The sequence below is a fragment of the Somniosus microcephalus genome, chromosome 14 (assembly GCF_052327205.1).
Source record: "Somniosus microcephalus isolate GS21.2 chromosome 14, FLI_Smic_1.0, whole genome shotgun sequence".
NCBI classification, from domain to species: domain Eukaryota; kingdom Metazoa; phylum Chordata; class Chondrichthyes; order Squaliformes; family Somniosidae; genus Somniosus; species Somniosus microcephalus.
This window is the reverse complement of record NC_141000.1, coordinates 9065295-9086040: the sequence shown is the minus strand read 5'-3', so window position 1 is coordinate 9086040 and position 20746 is coordinate 9065295. Positions and strand designations below refer to the sequence as shown.

The window sequence follows — 20746 nt, the reverse complement described above, 5'->3', positions numbered from 1 at the left end:
ATCGCATTGAATGGCGGAGCAGGCTCGAGGGGCCGAATGGCCTACTCCTGCTCCTATCGTCTATGTTTCTATGTTGCTGTTAGATAGGGAGTTCCAGGATTTAAACCCAACGATGATGAAGGAATGGCGATAATATGTCCGAGTCGGGATGGTCTGTGACTTTGAGTTGACGGCGTTCCCATGAACCTGTTGCTCTTGTCCTTCTAAGTGGTGGAAGTTGTAGGTTTGGAAAGTGCTGCTGAAGAGGCCTGGGCGGTGCTTCCTGTAGATAGTTCACACTGCAGCCACAGTTCACCTGTGATAGAGGGGGCGGATGGTGTAGGAGTGTTATACTGACCAGTAATGAAGGCTGAGCTGCAGTAAATGGGTTGGGATCAATGCAGATTGAACCAACATGACATTTTTTCTCTTGTATTTTACTGACTTCCTTCTTTGGGAAATTAACCTTCAATGCAATCAGATTTTAACAATCATCTTTGCACGTTAAAAACCAGGTTTTACGTATTTTAAGAACCCTTCACTTCACAGGCTGTTTTCTAAAGTGTGGAATTTTAAGATTATATATGATATTTGTGCATCTCATACTAAATTGGCTCTCATGTACAGGAAACTCTTTTTTATCTGGCACCGACGGGACCGGCGTGGTGCCGGTTTATCAAAAAGTCCGGATTACAGAGAGGTATAGTTAAAAGGTACCAGAGCCCCGTACACAGCAACAAATCCAGGCTTCCCTGTTGCTTAGCAACAGGTGCAGGAACCCCGGCCACAAGATCCAGGCGTCCCTGTTGCTTAGCAACAGGTGCAGGAACCCCGGTTACACAGCCACAGATCCAGGAACGGCCACTAATATGAAGTAAAAATTACCTGAACCTACTCCTGAATTTTGCCGGTTAACAGAGATTTCTGGTTATCTAGGTGCCGGTAAATCGAGAGTTTCCTGTATTTAGATACATATTTCTCAGAGCAGAAGACCCCGGTCCCGAAAACCTGTGATCTAGGTTCACTGCCACAATGACGCCGGGGTGGCAATTTGCCAGGCACCCAAGTTCTTGACCCGGTCAGAGTTCCTGATTCAGGTTATATATATAGGTATATAGATTCAGGTACCTGTGCCAATCGACATGCTGTGGTCACCATCAGAAAATTCAGGCACCCTGTGAAGAGGGTGGATTTCACAGGGGACAGAACTCCTGTACCGGAATGTTCCAAGCCATGAACCCAGCCTGGAATTCTCTTGTGGACCCGACTTCCGATGTTCCAATGTACTGCTTGTATTAGGGGCACGGGATGCAGGACCTGCGAGAATTCCAACAGAGGTGCCATCCAACCACTCCTGCCTCTTTTTAATACATTAAGCTGCAAGGGGGGTGGGGGGGGGGCAGATGCAGCCACTGCCTGTTCCCACCACCAAAGAAAATCCCTGAGGCTGTTTCTTTGGGGCAGATACCCGGCATTACCACCCCACCTGTCCTCGTCTGCCGCTCTGATGCCAAGCACTGAGGAAGTTCGGATCCTTTATCTCCAGGGTCTGTTTCTTCAGCTTCCTCTCTTTAGACAGCTCTGTCGCCTGCCCCTTGGGCAGCATGGTGGCATAGTGGTTAGCACTGTTGCCTCACAGTGCCAGGACCCGGGTTCAAATCCGGCCTCGGGTGACTGTCTGTGTGGAGTTTGCACATTCTCCCCGTGTTTGCGTGGGTTTCCTCCGGGTGCTCCGGTTTCCTCCCACAGTCCAAAGATGTGCGGGTTAGGTTGATTGGCCATGATAAAAAAAATTGACCCTTAGTGTTAGGGGGGATTAAATACGTGTGGTTACAGGGTTACGGGGATAGGGCTTGGGTGGGATGGCTGTCGGTGTAGGGACCGGGTGCTAGGGTTTGGATGATCAGCCATGATCTCGTTGAATGGCGGAGCAGGCTAAAAGGGCCAAATGGCCTACTCCTGCTCCTATCTTCTATGTTTCTATGTTACTGAACAGGTTTTGATTTGTTTATATATGAGCTTAAATTGTCCCGACTGCCATTGTTGTAATGCTGGTGCTACCCATTAAAACAACATGACGGCTCAAAAAAATTGGAAAAAAAGCTGGCTGTGCAATTTGGTTAGTTTTAGGCAGTGTCTGGTTCTTCATTAGTAGCTTTGTAAACAAAAGTTGAGGAATTTCACTGGTTTGCCTTTGTCTGAGTTGCTGGTTCTTGATTAACAGCAGAAGCTGTGATACCTGTTTGGGGACAATTGGACATTTGAACAAATCAACACGGTTAACTAGACAGAGAGCAGTAATTTAAGCCAATCAGAATGATGCCACGAACATATACATTTAAAGTGTGATGGATTAATGTGTGGCACCCTACAGCATGGCGTATTCTTTATTTTACATTATTATAACTTGCGCTGCTTAAATGAAGTAAAACTGATCATAACCGCTGACGTAAGAAAACTACTCGGCACTTGGTCTAAGCGTTAAACAAAGCTTTAATCAACTGTTTTACAACATGGAGGTCTAGTTGTGTCCTTCACTAGTTCCTGTTAAAGAATGTCCTGCGCAAGCTGGGCCCGTGCCCGAGTATTTATACTCACCCTGGACAGTGCCACTCGTAGGCCGCTCAGTATTATTTCATAAGTTTTTCTTTCATGAATGACTGATTCATGTCAACCGCTGTCCAACTTACTGTGAAATAAAGCAGCTTAATGATTCACATCAGGCCGCGTCTCACCAAATATTCTCTCAGTTTGCCTTCTGGGAGATTGGGGAAGCATTTGTTCAAAAGACACAATTCAGATCACAAGGCAGGTAGGGGTGCTATTGCTACGTTTGTGAAGATTGCATTGCTAAGACAAAAGCGTTACGCCCAAGCTAATGGCATCAAAGTTGGTTACCACATCCTGGAGAGAAATAATGAGCAAGGCAAACTAATACCCCAATATAAATCACTAATCAGCACCATGGCCCAGAAATTCATCTGCGCACTGCCCATTTTTCGAGCACTAAACGGCCTCCTAAGCCTCCTATATGACGGGCGAGAGCGGCACGATCATTATGAGCCATAAGTAGGCCGCCCGCCATATTGGTACAGACAAAAGTAACGGCATCCAGAGTCCATGCCTGAAACAGGCGTTCAGCTCTCTACATATGCAGATAAGAGGCTTAATGCCGGTTTGAGGCCCCCTCGGCAGTGTTGGTTTGCCCTGACTGTTGTGTTTGCAAAGATAATCCAGAGGCCGTAAGCAGAGTTCAGTTCATGTTGCTTTTTAATGGCTGCTCCACACACACACTCCCAGGCAAAAGCAATCAAATACCTATACACAATACAATGATAACAGCACTATCAAACTCCATGTGCTCAGGCCAAGGCAATCGAGTACCTATCACCAATGTCAGACATAACACTGACACCGGCTGTATTCAGGAAAAGCAGGTTTACATGTAGCCAAACAGGTGGCTCTGTTAGGTCGCAACCAACAAAGCAAGTTTATAAAATACACTGAGCTGAATATGGAGCGGAGTGGAGCAGGAGCGTTTGCATTTCCCCTTTCATGGACAAGGGGTGTCATCGCAACTGAAGGAAAATGTTGTTTTAAAGTTCATGTTTTATGTTTTCCAAAATCTAGTTATTTGTTTTTGAAAAATGAATATGCTGTCTATCATAAAGGAAGAGAAGGATATAGTGTATTCATCCAGACACTAGGGGGGAAGAATTTGGTTGGTTAGTGCCTCTGGGGGGCGCTAGGAAGGTAGCGCCCGGGCGCGGCGATTTTAGCGCCGCTCACGAAATTGACCAGTCGTTTTGCGGCGCCGCTAAACACTACCACCACGATCTCCTGCGTCCACAGATTGTGACGTCTGTCAAGGGTGCAACGCCCCGGTAGCGCCCCGGACCAGATATTGAGTCGCGCCCTCTGCCTTAGCGCCTGCCGCTAGGAACGACAGGTAGAGGGGAACGTTTTCAAGTCGGGAAGGGGCTGGGGGAGCGCTATTTAAAGGCGGGCGTTTCCTGCCTTTTCTTGTCAGCAAAATTTTTGGTTTTAACGCTGTCCTGAGGAGTTTTGGCCCTCAGCACCACTTTTGAGGTTCCTAAGCGCCGAGCTCTTTCCCTGGGCCTATCCATTAGTGCTTCCAACACAATTGCTTTAGAGGTCTCTCCAGGCTGAGATTCAAGGCTGCAATGAGCATGGAGTGGCTGGCCAGAAAGATGGCCCCTCCCCTTTAAGAACTGGATGGCGCCAGTCTGTCTGGCTTCCATGGGAATTGGCATCGCCTGAGCTTCGGTAGCGTTCTGAGGCAGCGCCTCGCTGCCTGAAGTTAGCGCCTTAAGAGAGGTGTGTAGCGCCTGATTTAGTGCTCAAATCACCTCCAGGGGCGATAGAGGCAAATTTTGTAGCTGGAGGCGATAATTAGCGTCGGGCGCTAAACTTTGCACCCGGCCGATATCAGCGCCCCAAAATGGGCCGATACCGAATTTTTCCCCCTAGAGTGGAAACAAGGGCCATGCTGTGATTAAATAACTTGTAACAACCACAAGTTTGTAAAGACAAACACTATAAATATAAAACTGATGTTTGTCGTGGCCATTGTCATTCTCCTTCATGCTCCCTAGATCTTGCTGTCACTGCTCTCTGTCCTAGCATTGTTTCCCCATCATATTACCCCTCCTCCTTGTCACTGTCACCCCAGGGTGTCTCAGCACTCAGTCTTAATCTCAAAGACATTTATTCAAAGCATGAAAAATGTTCGGAATAATCTACCGAGCATGGCAACAGAGGCAGAAGCGCTGGTCTTATTCACAACACAATAAGGTGGGAGAGTTAATGTCAACATTGTCAATATTTGCAAATTAGGCAAGATTTTTTTTAAGTTCACAATTCACACAGGAAACTTAAATACGTAGAAAGCTATGTTTAAGATTTATGTCTGAATCATGAATATTAAGAATAGTCCTCAAATCACAGGACTTATGAGTAAATTCTGAGTGTTGCAACATGATCATTTACTGGAGGGATGAGCTGCAATCGGACAAATGACCTTTCCTCATTGCTGACTGATTTTAGAACGGCCCATCTCTTTCTGAACGTACTTATTTCTCTCTTACCACTTCCTGGTGTAACTCTTACAAAATCGAGGAAAGTTCTGCTAACCCTGGATATGTTCAACAGAAAAAGGAAGTGTTGAGATATATGTTCGATGAAATTTGAAGTTGCTGCAACTTTCAAACTTGACAAATATTTTTAGGAAAAGTCAAACGGTTCCTCTTAAAGGAAAACGTAGAAATATAGAAAAATAGGAGCAGGAGTCGGCCATTCGGCCCTTCAAGCCTGCTCCGCCATTCAATATAATCATGGCTGATCCTCTATCTCAATACCATATTCCCGCTCTCTCCCCATACCCCTTGATGTCTTTTGTGTCTAGAAATCTATCTCTCTCCTTCTTAAATATATTCAGTGACTTGGCCTCCACAGCCTTCTGTGGTAGAGAATTCCACAGGTTCACCACCCTCTGAGTGAAGAAATTTCTCCTCATCTCAGTCCTAAATGTCCTACCCCGTATCCTGAGACTGTCACACCTCGTTCTAGACCCCCAGCCAGGGGAAACATCCTCCCTGCATCCAGTCTGTATAGCCCTGTCAGAATTTTATACGTTTCAATGAGATCCCCTCTCATTCTTCTAAACTCTAGTGAATACAGGCCTAGTCGGCCCAATCTCTCCTCCTACGACAGTCCTGCCATCCCAGGAATCAGTCTGGTGAACCTTCGCTGCACTCCCTCTATGGCAAGTATATCCTTTCTTAGGTAAGGAGACCAAAACTGCACACAGTACTCCAGGTGTGGTCTCACCAAGGCCCTGTATAACTGTAGTAAGACATCCTTGCTCCTGTACTCAAATCCTCTTGCAATGAAGGCCAACATACCATTTGCCTTCCTAACTGCTTGCTGCACCTGCCTGTTTGCTTTCAGTGACTGGTGTACAAGGACACCCAGGTCCCTCTGTACATCAGCATATCCCAATCTATCACCATTTAAATAATACCTTGCCTTTCTGTTTTTCCTACCAAAGTGGATAACTTCACATTTATCCACATTATATTGCATCTGCCATGTATTTGCCCACTCACTCAACTTGTCTAAATCGCCTTGAAGCCTCTTTGCATCCTCTTCACAACTCACCATCCCACCTAGTTTCGTGTCGTCAGCAAACTTGGAAATATTACATTTGGTTCCCTCATCCAAATCATTGATATATATTGTGAATAGCTGGGGCCCAAGCACTGATCCCTGCGGCACCCCACTAGTCACCGCCTGCCACCCCGAAAAAGACCCATTTATTCCTACTCTCTGTTTCCTGCCTGTTAACCAATTTTCAATCCATGCCAGTATATTACCCCCAATCCCATGTGCTTTAATTTTGCACACTAACCTCTTATGTGGGACTTTATCAAAGGCCTTCTGAAAATCCAGATACACCACATCCACTGGTTCTCCCTTATCTATTCTACCAGTTACATACTCAAAAAACTCCAGTAGGTTTGTCAAACACGATTTCCCTTTCATAAATCCATGTTGACTTTGTGTAATCCCGTTGATATTTTCTAAGTGTCCTGTCATCACATCCTTTATAATAGACTCTAGCATTTTCCCTACTACTGATGTTCCTCTTTTGGTCCTACTACTGATGTTAGGCTAACCGGTGCAGATGCCTCCGATCTGGAAAAATCTACGCACCTACCTGCTGTCTCCGTAGGTCCCGACACTTCTGATCCTAGGTCCCTCCTGGTGCGCGCGCGCAGAGGCCCAGGTATCCCAGGGGTGCAGGCGGTTCGCAAGCGTCCCTGGGATCATGTGGGCCATGGGGAACCAATCGAAGAAGGGAATCCCCCTGCACACTTTTGACAGGTCGCTCCGGATAGACCTGTCAAATGTATGAATGGAGATCACTCAAAAAACACACTAAAACATTAAATAATTTTTTCTTTTTAAATCACGTATTTAAAATGAGTTAAAATTACATTAAATTAAATATTTTAAACAAAAATTTTATTTTTTGAAAAAATAATTAAAGTTTTTTACGGGGCTAAAAATAAACTTACCTTTTTTAAAAGTATTTTAAAATTATAAATGAGTGGAATTTTTTTTATTTTTTTACTTTTTTAAACTCTTATGCTGGTAAAAGCAGGCCTTACGAGTGCTTTTGCCAGGCGTAAGAGTTTGAAGTGATTTCAGCGGTCAGAGGTTGTGCAGAAAACTGAACTCTTCCCCCCCCGCAGAGGCCCTTCTCCGGGCAGGCGGAGAATTCTTGACAGATCGGAAGTGCCGGTTTTCAGCGCACGTGCTCCGCATGCCTGAAACCGGCACTTGCGACGCCCCTACGGGTGGATACACAGCTCGCACACATCCTGTGGGGGTCGGAAAATGTGGGCCATTGGCCGGAATTTTTCTGCTGCTGTGCGTATGAGTTTGGAGGCGGGTCGGCAGTAAAAGTTGCAGAAAAATGGGATCACGTTGGGATCCCGCCCTCATCCCGCCTCCTCGCACCTTTAACTCGGGTGTGTTTGCCAGCGCGGCACGAACGCAAACAGCAGAGGTGGCCAACCTAATTAAGCTCATTAAAACCTTGGGGCTAGAAATTCGGTGCATTTGCACCTCTCATTAGCGCCCGGGTGCGGCGTTGCTAACGACTCCTGCTAAATTCAGCGGGAGTTTTGCAGCGGCGGTAACCGGTAGCGCCCCGCTCCGCTGCACAGGTGATGATGACATCATCACCGTGCGCAGCGCCCCGTTTTCGCCCCAACTCCAAAAGGGGCCCTGCACGCCGGGCGATGACAGCGACTGATTCAGGGGGCGGTAGGAGGCTTGTGGGGCGCTAAGTAAAAGGGAGGTGGCGAGCGGGAAAAAAATATTGGCCAACTTACTTGTCGCGGCCTCTTGCGCCTTTGAACGCGGGGTCCGTGTCGTGATCTGGCAGCCCGGCACTCCTCTTGTGTGCCGGGCTGCTGGCACAGCAGCCCGCTCCCCGGTGGTCCAGGTAGGGCCCCGTAGAGTTGTGGGCTTGGGCCCTCCCCTTTAATGAGGGGAAGAGCCCTTCCATGCGGCAGCGCTACGTGGCCCAGTGTGTAGCGCCGCAGAACGCACCGCCCCGATATTCGGGGTTAGCGCTCTAAGAATGAAGTGGAGCGCTTGAATTAGCGCCCCACCTCCCTCTTGGGGCACTAAAACTGAAGTTAGCGATTGATCGCCGGCGCTATTTTTCACCGGGTGCTAAATTTAGCACCCCGGCGATGTTAGCGACCCCAAAATGGTCGCCAATGAACTTTTCTCCCATGTTTGCGGTCGGAGGCTTCCGCGGAGCAGATGTCTCCAACCAGCAAAAAATCTATTAACTTACCTGATGGTCCCGGAGGTTCGGACACTTGCGCTCCTGGGCCTCAATGTGTGGGCCTACGTAGAGTCCCACGTATCCCGTGAGCTGGCCCAACCAATGAAAGAAAGGGATCCCCATTCATACTTCTGAGGATTCCGTATGTACTGAATCCTCAGAAGTATGAATGGGAATACCCCCAAAATACACAAATACTTCAAATACATTAAAAAAAAATCACATATTTAAAATTAATCAAAATGGCATTTAATTAAATATTTAAAACAAAAATAAAAATTTTTGAAAAATAAATTTACCTATTTTAAAGGGCTAAAAATAAACTTACCTTATTTCACAGGTTTTTAAATGTATAAATTATTGAAAAAAAATTATTTTTCTGTTTTTTAAAAGTCTTTTATCAGGCGTAAGAATTTCACGGGCATTCGCTGGGCAGAAGTTGGGTAAATAGTCCAACTTGCTGCCTGGGAGGCCCTTCTCCTGGGGATGCGTGCGCTCTGTCAAGAAGACTCTTGACAGATCGCCAGTTTCGGGTTTTATCGCATGCGCTCCGCGTGCCTCTGTCTAAGGGGAGCCCCCACTTCCATGTCCCCTCTCACCATCATCCCTCTCATGGGCCACCCTCACATCCCTGCTAGCAAGGAGCTGGATAGCACCCTGCTGCACAGCAGTGGGGCCATGAGGACCCACACCTACATTTACATCGCTCCTGGACAGGAGGTCTATGAGCCTCTGCCATCTGTTGTCCATAGAGACCATGTGCTCCTGTGAGTGCCGCATTTGCTGCTCCATGCAGATGGCCATCCTTTCCATGGAAGAGCACATCGTCACTGACGTAAGAAAACTACCAGGCACTTGGTCTAAGCGTTAAACAAAGCTTTAACCAACTGTTTTACAACATGGAGGTCTAGTTGTGTCCTTCACTAGTTCCTGTTAAAGAATGTCCTGAGCAAGCTGGGCCCATGCCCGAGTATTTACACTCTCCCTGGACAGCGCCACCAGCAGGCTGCCCAGTATTATTTCAGGAGTCATTTCCACATGAATGACAAGCTTCATGTCAGTCACCACTGCCTGTGACACGGTGGTGCTCATGTTGGAGATGGACTCCTCCATTCTCTGATCATTTGCAGACATCGCGGTCGCAAAGCCTGTCAGAGCCCCCTGCACTTCTGGCTGCACTTCTGGGATCGCCCTCTTTCTCGATGGCCCCCGAGGCACAGCGTCTGCATGCAGCTGAGCAGAGCTTGGAGCGTCCTGCTCCCTCCGACGAGGAGTCTCCACTGCTGTCCCTGGTTCAAACCATCTGCTTTTGCTCACTTGTGACTTGTGAGACACCAGGTTGACAACACTACTCTATCTCACAAAGGATCCACCAAGGTGTGCGTATCTGCGCTGGTGTTGGGTGCGCTTGGGTTTGGTGACGGTGCACCCTCAGAGGCTGGAGGCTCCTCTGAGGAGTCGTCTTCCTCCTCTGGCTGGACAGTGAGGCGGTGGGGGGGGAGGGGGGGGCGCTTGATGGACCTGTGGGAGAGTAAAGAGATGATTTAGAAATGTTATATTAAGAATGGGTAACAATACCATTATGCACATGATGAACATTCGCTGGCTGCTGTTATCAGTCACTATATGAGTGACTGCTGTATGCCATGTGGCTGTATGAGATGTAATTCTGTCACCAGGTTGCTGAGAGGTCCCCCTCTCTCTGTCTCCCACCGCCAGCTGCTCCGCAACTCCTGACACCTCCAGGGCCACCTCCTCTGCTGGAGTCAACATGGCGAATGATGGAGGGCCACCTCCATTCTCTCCCTCTCCCAATTGTTGTGTGCTCGTTTCTCCTGCAAGGAGGGAAAGAAAAGTTTGAGTGAGAGTGATGGAATGAGTGTAAGGAATGTGTGGGTAACATCTTTAGAGGGTGACTATGAGGGAGTGGGGTGCCAATGCCAAATGGCCTCCTTCTGTGGTGTTAGTTGCTATGATTGCATTAGGATGAGGGTGAGTGTGAGGGGTGGTTAGTCAGCTGGGGATGTGTGTATGTACATAGAGAGAGAGGGATGGGTGAACGTGCAAGGTATGTTGGTGTGAGGAATGATGTGCAGGAGCAGGCTTGGGAAGGCAGAGTGATGGGGATATGGTGACAGGCACAGCAGGATGAAGGTGAGTGTGGCATTGCACTCACCTTTCCTGATCTCATCAGATCACTGATGCGCTTCCGGTGCTGCATCCTGGTCTGCCTCACCACATCCCTGCTGTTCACCTCCTCAGCTATTTGGAGCCAGGCTCTTTTTGTCTCCTGTGGAGGTGTCTTCCACCCATCAACAGGGAAGAGGATCTCCCTGCCTGCTCTGACTCCGTCCACAAGAATATGTAGGGAGTCATCGGAAAACCTGGGTACAGCCCTCCGTCTTTGGGAAGCCATGTTTTCAAGTCTGAGCAATAAGCAGATCGTGCAATATCCTCCCTGCTCACTCCTCGATGAACCTTCAAACACGATATGGCCAAGGCTGCTTTAAATATCCCCAGCTGGAAATGAGTCATCGATGACATCATCAGACCCGCGCCATTTAATGGGGCCGGGAAACGCGCAGGTCTGCCTCAATAGATGCCATTAACTGAAAGTCGCTCTGAGGAGCGGGGTGATCAGAACAACGCGGTTCTGACCCGACACGCAGCCCGTCTGCACCCGACCAGACTCGGTAAGGAAAATTCCAGCCATTGACATAGTCGCAGGAGGCAACCGCAACGGTAACTAGCAGCGCCAGTCTCCAGAACCAGTCTCCAGAACCAGTCTCCAGAACCACTCTCCAGATCCAGTCTCCAGATCCAGTCTCCAGAACCAGTCTCCAGATCCAGTCTCCAGAACTAGTCTCCAGAACCAGTCTCCAGATCCAGTCTCCAGAACTCGTCTCCAGATCCAGTCTCCAGATCCAGTCTCCAGAACTCGTCTCCAGATCCAGTCTCCAGATCCAGTCTCCAGAACCAGTCTCCAGAACTAGCCTCCAGAACCAGTCTCCAGATCCAGTCTCCAGAACTCGTCTCCAGAACCAGTCTCCAGATCCAGTCTCCAGAACCAGTCTCCAGAACTAGTCTCCAGATCCAGTCTCCAGATCCAGTCTCTAGAACCAGTCTCCAGAACCAGTCTCCAGATCCAGTCTCCAGAACTAGTCTCCTGGCCTGTCCATAAGTTGCTATGTAAGACTCACTACTTTTCAAGCAATCTGTTTTACTTACACTGAACCACATATGCTGTATACTATGTCAATGATGTATAATTGTATGACTGCAATTACTGTAAATGTGTTCTGCATTATACTAAAAGCAATAAAACAGAAAATATTCTTTCAGGATAGCGACTAATGAAAAGCAGCATGTGTGTTAACAGGGCAAAGGGAAGTAAACAGGGAAAACATTTTCAGTATTAGTAAAGCCATCTTTATGCAGTAGAAGCTGCTATTATTCATGTCAGACCAGTATAAGGCGTGATTTATGTTTAAAAAGGTCAGGAATACCTGGTATGCACAAAGAGGGTATGTGAAATGGTCGACACCTTTCCACTCTACCAGTACTTAACACACAATTATTGAACAGTTTTAATTGTATAATCTGTTCAGCAATAATGTTAAAAGAACTACTCCATGCTGGCTGATGTAGGCAGTGCCATTTTCAGGATCGGGGTAGCAAAGGGACAACGTGCCCTGAAGCACTATTTTGGGGCTTCATTTTTTTTAACGTATTTTTCAATTCCTTTTTGGGTTCCCACACCAGGCGCCTTTCCCCCTGTGAGTGGACAGACAGACGACCTGCTCTCGGGTCTGCTTTCCTTTTCATTCTAGTCAGCAGGAAGCTGAACAGGAAAGAACAAAGCCTCCATTCTGTCTTTCTCTATCAGGGCCTGGCTAAGAACGCACATTCTGCCACTCCATAACATGCACTACTGCGCTGCAACACCATGTATGATCCTTTGGGGGAGAAATTGGGTGAGTAGCGCCACTTGTTAGTGCCTAAAGAGGCAGGCAGTGGCTGTAGCGCCACTGGCTGCGCCTCCCGCGATATTGAGTTGGGGTGATAATGGTGGCGTTAACCTTTTGCGCTGCGCCGCCACCGATGACGTCATCGGTGTGCGCAGCGCCCCATTCGCGCCCCGTTCACGATATTTGGTTGCGAACACCGCAGTTGCGCCGTTCGCTACCCGCGCCCGGTTCACGGGGTCTTACTGTGCCGGCAGCAGCGCAAGTTAAGGTGGAGGTGTGGGGCGGCCGCCTTTTTCAGCGGCCGCCTGCCAGCACCTCCATCCCCGGCCTCCTGACCCCCCCCCCCCCGCGGCATTGCTGGCTGTTTCCCGAGAGCCCGGCACTTCTCCTCGGTGCCGGGCTCTTTTGCCGGCACTCGCGAGCGGGGATTGCGCTGTTGCAGGCCCCTCCCCCTTAAGAATGGGAGGAAGGCCTGCAGTACCGCAGCGTGCCGTGCCGCAGCATGTGGCGCTGCGGCACGATGCGCTGCGATATTCAGTTTCAGCGCCCTAAGAGGGACGCGGAGCGCCTCGAGCCTCGCCCTGTCTCCCTCTAGGGGCAATGAAACTGAATATCTGACGATCGCTGAAGACTCGAATGCTGCGCTAAATCCTGCGCTCAGGCGAACTTGGCGCCAGTTTGGCGCCTCAACCCAATTTCTAGGCCTTTATCCTTAAGTCCATTGTATAAGCATTAGAATTTATAGAACTATAGTAACAATAGAAATTGTTTACTTTTCTTATTTGCTTTTCTCTTAATTCCATATTACTTTATTTACCTAATCTTATTCATTTGTCTTTCCTTAGAGCTGAATATCCCTGATGATTTTATTCCAAACGTTTACCTCCAACTTGATCAGCACCTACAGGTAAAACACGAGTTATGTTTAATTTTAGGAGCAAGGAACCAAAATTATTGTCATCCCAATGAATGGCACTTTATAGGCCAGTTTATAGCAAACGTACACAACATTAGCAGCTTACAGCACCAAAACACAGTGATTTTGTACACTATTACTGGCACAAGTAATTAAAATTCAGAACAATACTAAAATGATCATTAAGATTCCCTATGTAACGGCAAAGCTAAACTTAACATGGAGAAACTTGTCCAAAGAATGCTGAGAGTTTAGTTAATCGCAGATCATTCTGTGCTGAAATTTATAGTCCAGTCCGGCTAGCGTTTTATTTTTCCTGTCGTTTCAAATAGAGTCTCATAACAAAGCCTCAATCAACATCACTAAAAAAAAAACCCTGATGATCTGGTCATTATCACATTGCTGCTTGTGGGATCTTGCTGCGCGCAAATTGGCTGCCTCGTTTCCTACATTACAACAGTGACTGCGTTTCAAAAGTACTTCATAGAGTAACATAGAAGATAGGAGCAGGAGTAGGCCATTCGGCCCCTCGAGCCTGTTCCGCCATTTAATGAGATCATGGCTGATCATCCAAATTCAGTACCCTGTCCCTGCTTTCTCCCCGTATCCCTTGATCCCTTTAGCCTTAGGAAATATATCTAACTCCTTCTTGAATATATTTAATAAGTTGGCCTCAACTGCCTTCTGTGGTAGAGAATTCCACAGGTTCACCACTCCCTGGGTGAAGAAATTCCTCCCCATGTCAGTCCTAAATGGCTTACCCCTTATCCTTAGACTGTGATCCCTGGTTCTGGACTCCCCCGCCATCGGGAACATCCTTCCTGCATCTAGTCTGTCTAGTCCTGTTAGAATTTTATAAGTTTCAATGAGATTTCATTGGCTGTAAAGTGCATTGGGACGTCCTGAGGTCATGAAAGGCGCTGTATAAATGCAAGTCTTTCTTTCTTTCTAAAGTGCTAAACTTACTCCTTTCAGCTGAATTAAAAAGTCACCATCTTGGACTCGAGTGGAAAGTCAGAAGAGCATTAGATATGCTCTGATGTTCATTAAGTTACCTTTACATCCAATGAATTTTCGGAAGCATATACTGTTGAACAGAGGGTAGCACGATGATGCAGTTTATTGTTGTTCCACCGAGTACCACAACAGGGGCTCACGCCCACAAAGTGTTCGGCGCCTTCCCGGATGCTTCTCCTCCACTTTGTGCGGTCTTGGGCCAGAGATTCCCAGGTGTCAGTGGGGATGTTGCACTTTTTCAAGGAGGCTTTGAGGGTGTCCTTAAAGCGTTTCCTCTGCCCACCTGGGGCTCGCTTGCCGTGCCGGAGCTCCGAGTAGAGCGCTTGTTTTGGGAGTCTTGTATCGGGCATGCAGACAATGTGACCCGTCCATTGGAGCTGATCGAGTGTGGTCAAAGCTTCGATGCTGAGGATGTTGGCCTGAGCAAGAACACTGACGTTGGTGCACCTATCCTGCCAATGGATTTGCAGGATCTTGCGGAGGCAGCGTTGGTGGTACCTCTCCAGTCTTTTGAGGTGCCTGCTGCATATGGTTCATGTACAGGACTCAACTCTCTAGAATAACGTATCCTTATCCCCACCATTTGTCTCACGAACATTGCCAGTCTTTGTATGTTCCATGATATTTACGTTACCTGGGTACAGGCAATAGAACACGTCAATGAAATATGCAAATGCAGTAGCATATTGGTAGACCAGCATACTCAGCAAAGGATACATGCCAATACAGACTACTGTTAATTCTAAGTGGTTTTAAGCTTGAAAAAAATTGAATTATCCAATAGTTAATAATTATCCAATAATAAAATAGCACAGGAGACTTTATTTTGCACAGTTGCAATTGGATTTAGCAGATAATTCAAATTAAGAGGACTAGACTGTGCATCATTTGGCACAGATCTGTTGTACATGATTGACCTGAAATCTATCATAGACATCTCCAGGATTACTGTGAGATGACGTATAGTAACAAAACCTCAATGATCATGTCTCATACGCAGAGTGGGTAATTTTCACCTGCCACCAGCCGCGTTTAAGCTGGAAAATGGGATAGGCAGCAGTTGAAAAATGGGGGAAAAAATGTCCTCATCCATTTGCTGCCAGTGACTCAGCTAACCTGATTTTCAGGTGGGCCTTGAGATGGGTGTGCCTAATTTCCTATGCAAATCAAGGTCTCCCGCTGATTGTAGGACCCCACTTGCAATTTTTAGCACCAATGGGCAGAGGGTGCAGTGCACACGCTCCACCAAGTGGCACCAGGCATGGCCCCAACCAGCCGTCCTCAAAGGGATCACGGCAGGTTGCCTCAAAACAGGTAAAAGTGATGTTTGAGGGGGTCAGGAGAAGCACAAATGCACCTCCTGGACCCTCAAAAATCAACCCCCACGATGCCTAACCCTCTGCGGCCCTCCCCCAGGACCGCTACTCCTCTTCACCCAGCTCCACCGACCTACACTGGCTGGGCTCCAGGCAGAAAGTGCTGGAGTTTGGTCCTTATCCAATCGGTGAGCTGCTCCAAATGTGTGAGCCGCTCATCACTGCTATGGAAATAACCATGAAAATTGATCAGGCGTCTTCATGGCCGTATTGGGGGAAAGTTCAAAATCCCCCCCCCCCCCGCCAGTGTCTTTCAGCACACTATAAAGGTGTAAGAGAATCGGTCACAACTGTCTTTCAGGTTGTGAGCTATAACCCCACAAAATGCAAAGAGAATGGCAGCACGGTGGCATAGTGGTTAGCACTGTTGCCTCACAGCGCCAGGGACCCGGGTTCGAATCCGGCCTCGGGCGACTGTCTGTGTGGAGTTTGCACATTCTCCCCGTGTTTGCGTGGGTTTCCTCCGGGTGCTCCGGTTTCCTCCCACAGTCCAAAGATGTGCGGGTTAGGTTGATTGGCTATGATAAATTGACCCTTAGTGTTAGGGGGATTAAATACGTGGGGTTACGGGGATAGGGTGGGATATGTGTCGGTGCAGGCTCGATGGGCCGAAATGGCCTCTATCTGCACTGTGGGGTTCCTGTGATTTCCTGTGAATGGCCCAGAATTTACTGGAGTGGGGCATCTTGTGGTGTGCCCTGTTAGTTAGACTTGTTTCTGCACATTTAGGTTTTAAATTTTTTGCCCACAAAGTTGCTGGAAGTGTGAGCTGGTAACGGCGAGGGCAACAGGGCATCTGGGACCTTGGTGAACAACGGGACAAATAGTGTATCTCCTTAACCAATGAGAAATGAACAAAGGAAGGACTGAGAAGGAGGGTGAATTTGAGTGGATGAATACAATGTCCAATCAGGTACGGAGAACAAGAAAGAAAGACTTGCATTTCTATAGCGCCTTTCACGACCACCGGACGTTTCAAAGCACTTTACAGCCAATGAAGTACTTTTTGAAGTGCAGTCACTGTTGTAATGTAGGAAACGCAGCAGTCAATTTGTGCACAGCAAGCTCCCACTAACAGCAATGTGATAATGCTCTGACAATCCGTTTTAGTGACGTTAATTGAGGGATAAATATTGGCCAGGACACTGGGGATAACTCCCCTGCTCGTCTTCAAAATAGTGTCATGGGATCTTTTACATCCACCTGAGAGAGCTGGTTTAATGTCTCATCTGAGAGACGGCACCTCCGACAGTGCAGCTCTCCCTCAGCACTGCACTGAAGTGTCAGCCTAGATTTTTGTGCTCAAGTCCCTGGAGTGGGGACTTGAACCCACAACCTTCTGACTCAGAGGCAAGGGTGCTACCCACTGGGCCACAGCTGACATTTGAAAGAGAATGAAAGAAAGATTGGATTGAGAGAGAAAAAAAGAGACAGAAAGGAAAAGTAAGAATAAAATATTTAAATTTAAAATTGGACATTCAAAAAATCTCCAATAACAATTCACAACATGAAGGAATGAGACGACACACCTTTAATTGTTCACTTTCTGGGCCAGTAAGGTTGATTGGCAGTCATTAACAATTATCACGTCATTAAAAGGGTAATAACGCTGTTAATTGCTAGACTTAATTTTCCATGGCGTGATTAATGGGCAATTAAGCTGCAAATGCCTTCACGAAAATCACGGGGAGGTTAAAGGTGTGATGCCGTTTTCGCGAAGCGAATGGCGGAGCTGCACAAATCAGCCAGCAACTTGTGGCGATTCGCAATTCACTGAGTGCCTCTTCCGCGCAACAAGTTGCTGACCGATTTGCACATTAATAACGGTATGCATCATTCACACGCCGTTATTTGTTTTTAGCAAGTTCTGGGCCATTATGATTAGAGAAGAGCTGTTGCCTCTCCATAGCAAAGATAGCTAGGGACTTTAATTTAAAATACAGAACTTTAGCACTTGATGCAAAAAATAATCCAGATTTTTTTTAAAATCTGGATGATTTTATAATATTATGAACTATTAGTGTCGGAATTTTTGAAGATAATGATCTGCTGTTACTATAGCAGCAAAAGCTCAAAACTCATTGGACAGAGGACAGACGTTTTTTCATTTTTCTAAACCAATGACAAAATATGTAGAAATGTTGACACATAAAGTTCATAAATACCTAAATCACAAAGGCTTTTTCAGGTTTTTTAGTGTTGCATAACATTACTACATTGACAAATGTCTTATATTTATTAAGAAAACACAGTCGAGGCTTACAGCAGGCAACAGTAGGTAGCAGCTTGTGGGGTATAGTTACAAAGCATTTCAAAACTATCAAATTATTTTTGGTACAACATTGTTTACAAGTAGATAAAGGCACTAAAGGCTTCCATGAATCCAATTTATTTAGCACACAGCCTAAAGTTCACTTGGTGGGCTCCAGAAGCCTGGTGTGAATCGTCCCCCACTCTTCTGCCACTGCCACGCTGATGTTCCTTGGCTTGGCCACTTAGGCCAATATCTTGGCTGACTCCATTCTCTTGTCCCGTTCGCTGTGCCTCATCCCAGCATGGTTCGATGTCCCCTATCCCCGATTACAACGATTGTCTTTGTCGGCCAAAATAGTGGTCTCCTCCCCTCTCTCGTCCCATCTCCTCCCTGCTACTACCTGTTTTCCCTCTCCTCCTACTTCCCCCATTCCCCCTCCTTCCTGCCTTCCCCCGCCCCCCCCCCCATCCTCCCCTGTCCTCGCCTCCACTCTGGCCAGATTTATCTACCTGAGAGAGTGCAGCGAAGATTCACCAGGCTGATACCTGGGATGGCAGGAATAACGTATGAGGAGAGATTGGGTCGATTGGGCTAGTATTCGCTGGAGTTTAGAAGAATGAGAGGGGATCTTATTGAAACTTATAAAATTCTAACAGGACTAGACAGACTAGATGCAGGAACGCTGTTCCCGATGGCGGGGGAGCCCAGAACCAGGGGTCACAGTCTAAGGATAAGGGGTAAGCTATTTAGGACTGAGATGAGGAGGAATTTCTTCACCCAGAGAGTAGTGAACCTGTGGAATTCTCTGCCACACCGGGCAGTTGAGGCCAATTCATTAAATATATTCAAGAAGGAGTTGAATATATTTCTTGTGGCTAAAGAGATCAAGGGATATGGGGAGAAAGCAGGGACAGGGTACTGATTTTGGATGATCAGCCATGATCTCATTAAATGGCGGAGCAGGCTCAAGGGGCCGAATGGCCTACTCCTGCTCCTATCTTCTATGTTTCTATCACTATTTACAGAAGTGCAGCCACTCTGAGCGTCAATCCTGCTCTGACATTCTCAGCCAGTCTCTTTGATTTTCTCCCTTCATGGGCCTCTCTGGTATCTAATCCTGCTCTATAATTCCCCCTCCACCCCACACATATCCGCGGCCTCTAACCATGTCCTACCTCCCCCTTCCCCGTCCCTCCTCAGCTTCCAACTAAAAAGCTTCCTAGTTAAATCATGAAGCCAATTAATAATAAACGTCTTATTAAATTCCAAAATAATCTATGTTTCTGACAATCGTATGTCTCCCATACTGAACCTTTTTGGATGTTATCGGAAGTTTGTCACAACAACTATGACAGTATTAGCATGCCAGAAACCAAAATTAGTATTGAAGCCGAAGAGTATTCTTTCATTCACTCCAGGAATTAGATCCACTGTTAATACTGGATTACATGTAAAATAACAATTTAATACACAGCTATTGTTATCATTGTGCCAACTGCAAAAAGCTACTTCCTATCACTCCTGACACATTCGTAACCATGACTCATCTCTGCAGGATGGAAACAAGAAATAGAAATAGCATAGCCCTGAATAACTTCAGAACCATAAAAATAATGTTGAAGTGACTGAGAGCCAGATACAATAAGGTTATTCAAAATATACCTCACTCAACATGGCTTATCCAGTATCATGTAAAGTCTATACGAGTAAAGAAATAACAAGCTATGTGACAGAACAAGAGAGCAAAAAGTGTTCACAAGCACAATATTTGCTAAGATAAAGCCTACATGGTCTGTATCTGACACAATGGGCTGGATTTTGCCAGCCCTGGGGAGGTGGGACTGCCTGGAAAATGGCAGAATCTGGGGGCGGGTGCCCATCCCGCCCCCAACCCGCCTCCGTGCCAGCTTCCCAGGAGGCGGGTACCCGACCCGCGCCGGGTCCCGTCTCCCGGAGGCAGGAAGGGGATTACAGCCACTTAACTGCCCGTTAACAGGCAGTTAAGAGGATTATCCCCATTTTTCCAGCTGAGGCGTGGGCTTCCCGACGTCAGGAAACCCCGCCAGGGTCACCGAGGCGGGCAGTGGGGCTGCGGGGGTCGGAGGGGTGCAAAAGTGTGCTGTGGAGGTGAGTGATGGGTGCAAGTGTGGAGATGTGAGTGTGTGAGGTGAGTGAAAAGTGATAGAAAATGTTTACTTACCTTTGTTTCTTCCTGCAGGCTTCAATCATTGGGTATGCGGAGAGTCTCGCATCTCACCGGCAGAGATGACAGATGGCTGCTGCATTCTCCGATGCAACAACCATCTAATTTCTGCTAAAGAAAGAGGTTTGATGAGTCTTGAATACAAGGACTCATCAAACAACAGAGAATGTCAGTGATTGACAGCTTCACAGAGCTGTCAAACGATGACAATTCATCTGTCAAAAAATTTTGACAGATGAAGCGTCATACGCTGATGTTCTCTCTCACCTTCTTCCCCTTAATTGGCCTGCTAAGCCCACTGGGCGGGCTTAACAAGGTCAAACATGGGAAAATAGCGCGGGTTGGCCAGAAGTCGATGGAGGCGGGACTGAAACCTGACAAGTGGGAGTCCCGACTCCAAAAGCTCCCCAGTGACAAAATCCAGCTCCATGGGACTGTTGCATTTTGGGCTCTCTTCAGTCACGTGTACAGTGCAAAGGCAGACCTACGTCGTCTTTGAACTGAAATGCGAATGGGTTAGTGTGTCACATGACAAACAATTATCCTTTTACCTTGGTACTTTGCACTGGAGATTCCAAGATTTGCCCACAAGCTCTCCTATCCACTTTTGAAAAGTATAAAACCACCACTCTGTGAGACTGTTGTAT

General features: G+C 47.2%; 1 protein-coding gene across 2 annotated transcripts in view; it reads left to right on the top strand.

Annotated features, from left to right (window-relative positions):
* map3k7cl (map3k7 C-terminal like) overlaps positions 1 to 20746 on the top strand; it is a 118904-nt gene that overhangs the window by 49768 nt on the left and 48390 nt on the right. For both annotated transcript variants that reach the window (XM_086006206.1, XM_086006207.1), the window contains exon 3: positions 13179 to 13240. In XM_086006206.1, the coding sequence (XP_085862332.1) occupies positions 13179 to 13240 (62 nt within the window). The remainder of the gene's footprint in view (positions 1 to 13178; positions 13241 to 20746) is intronic.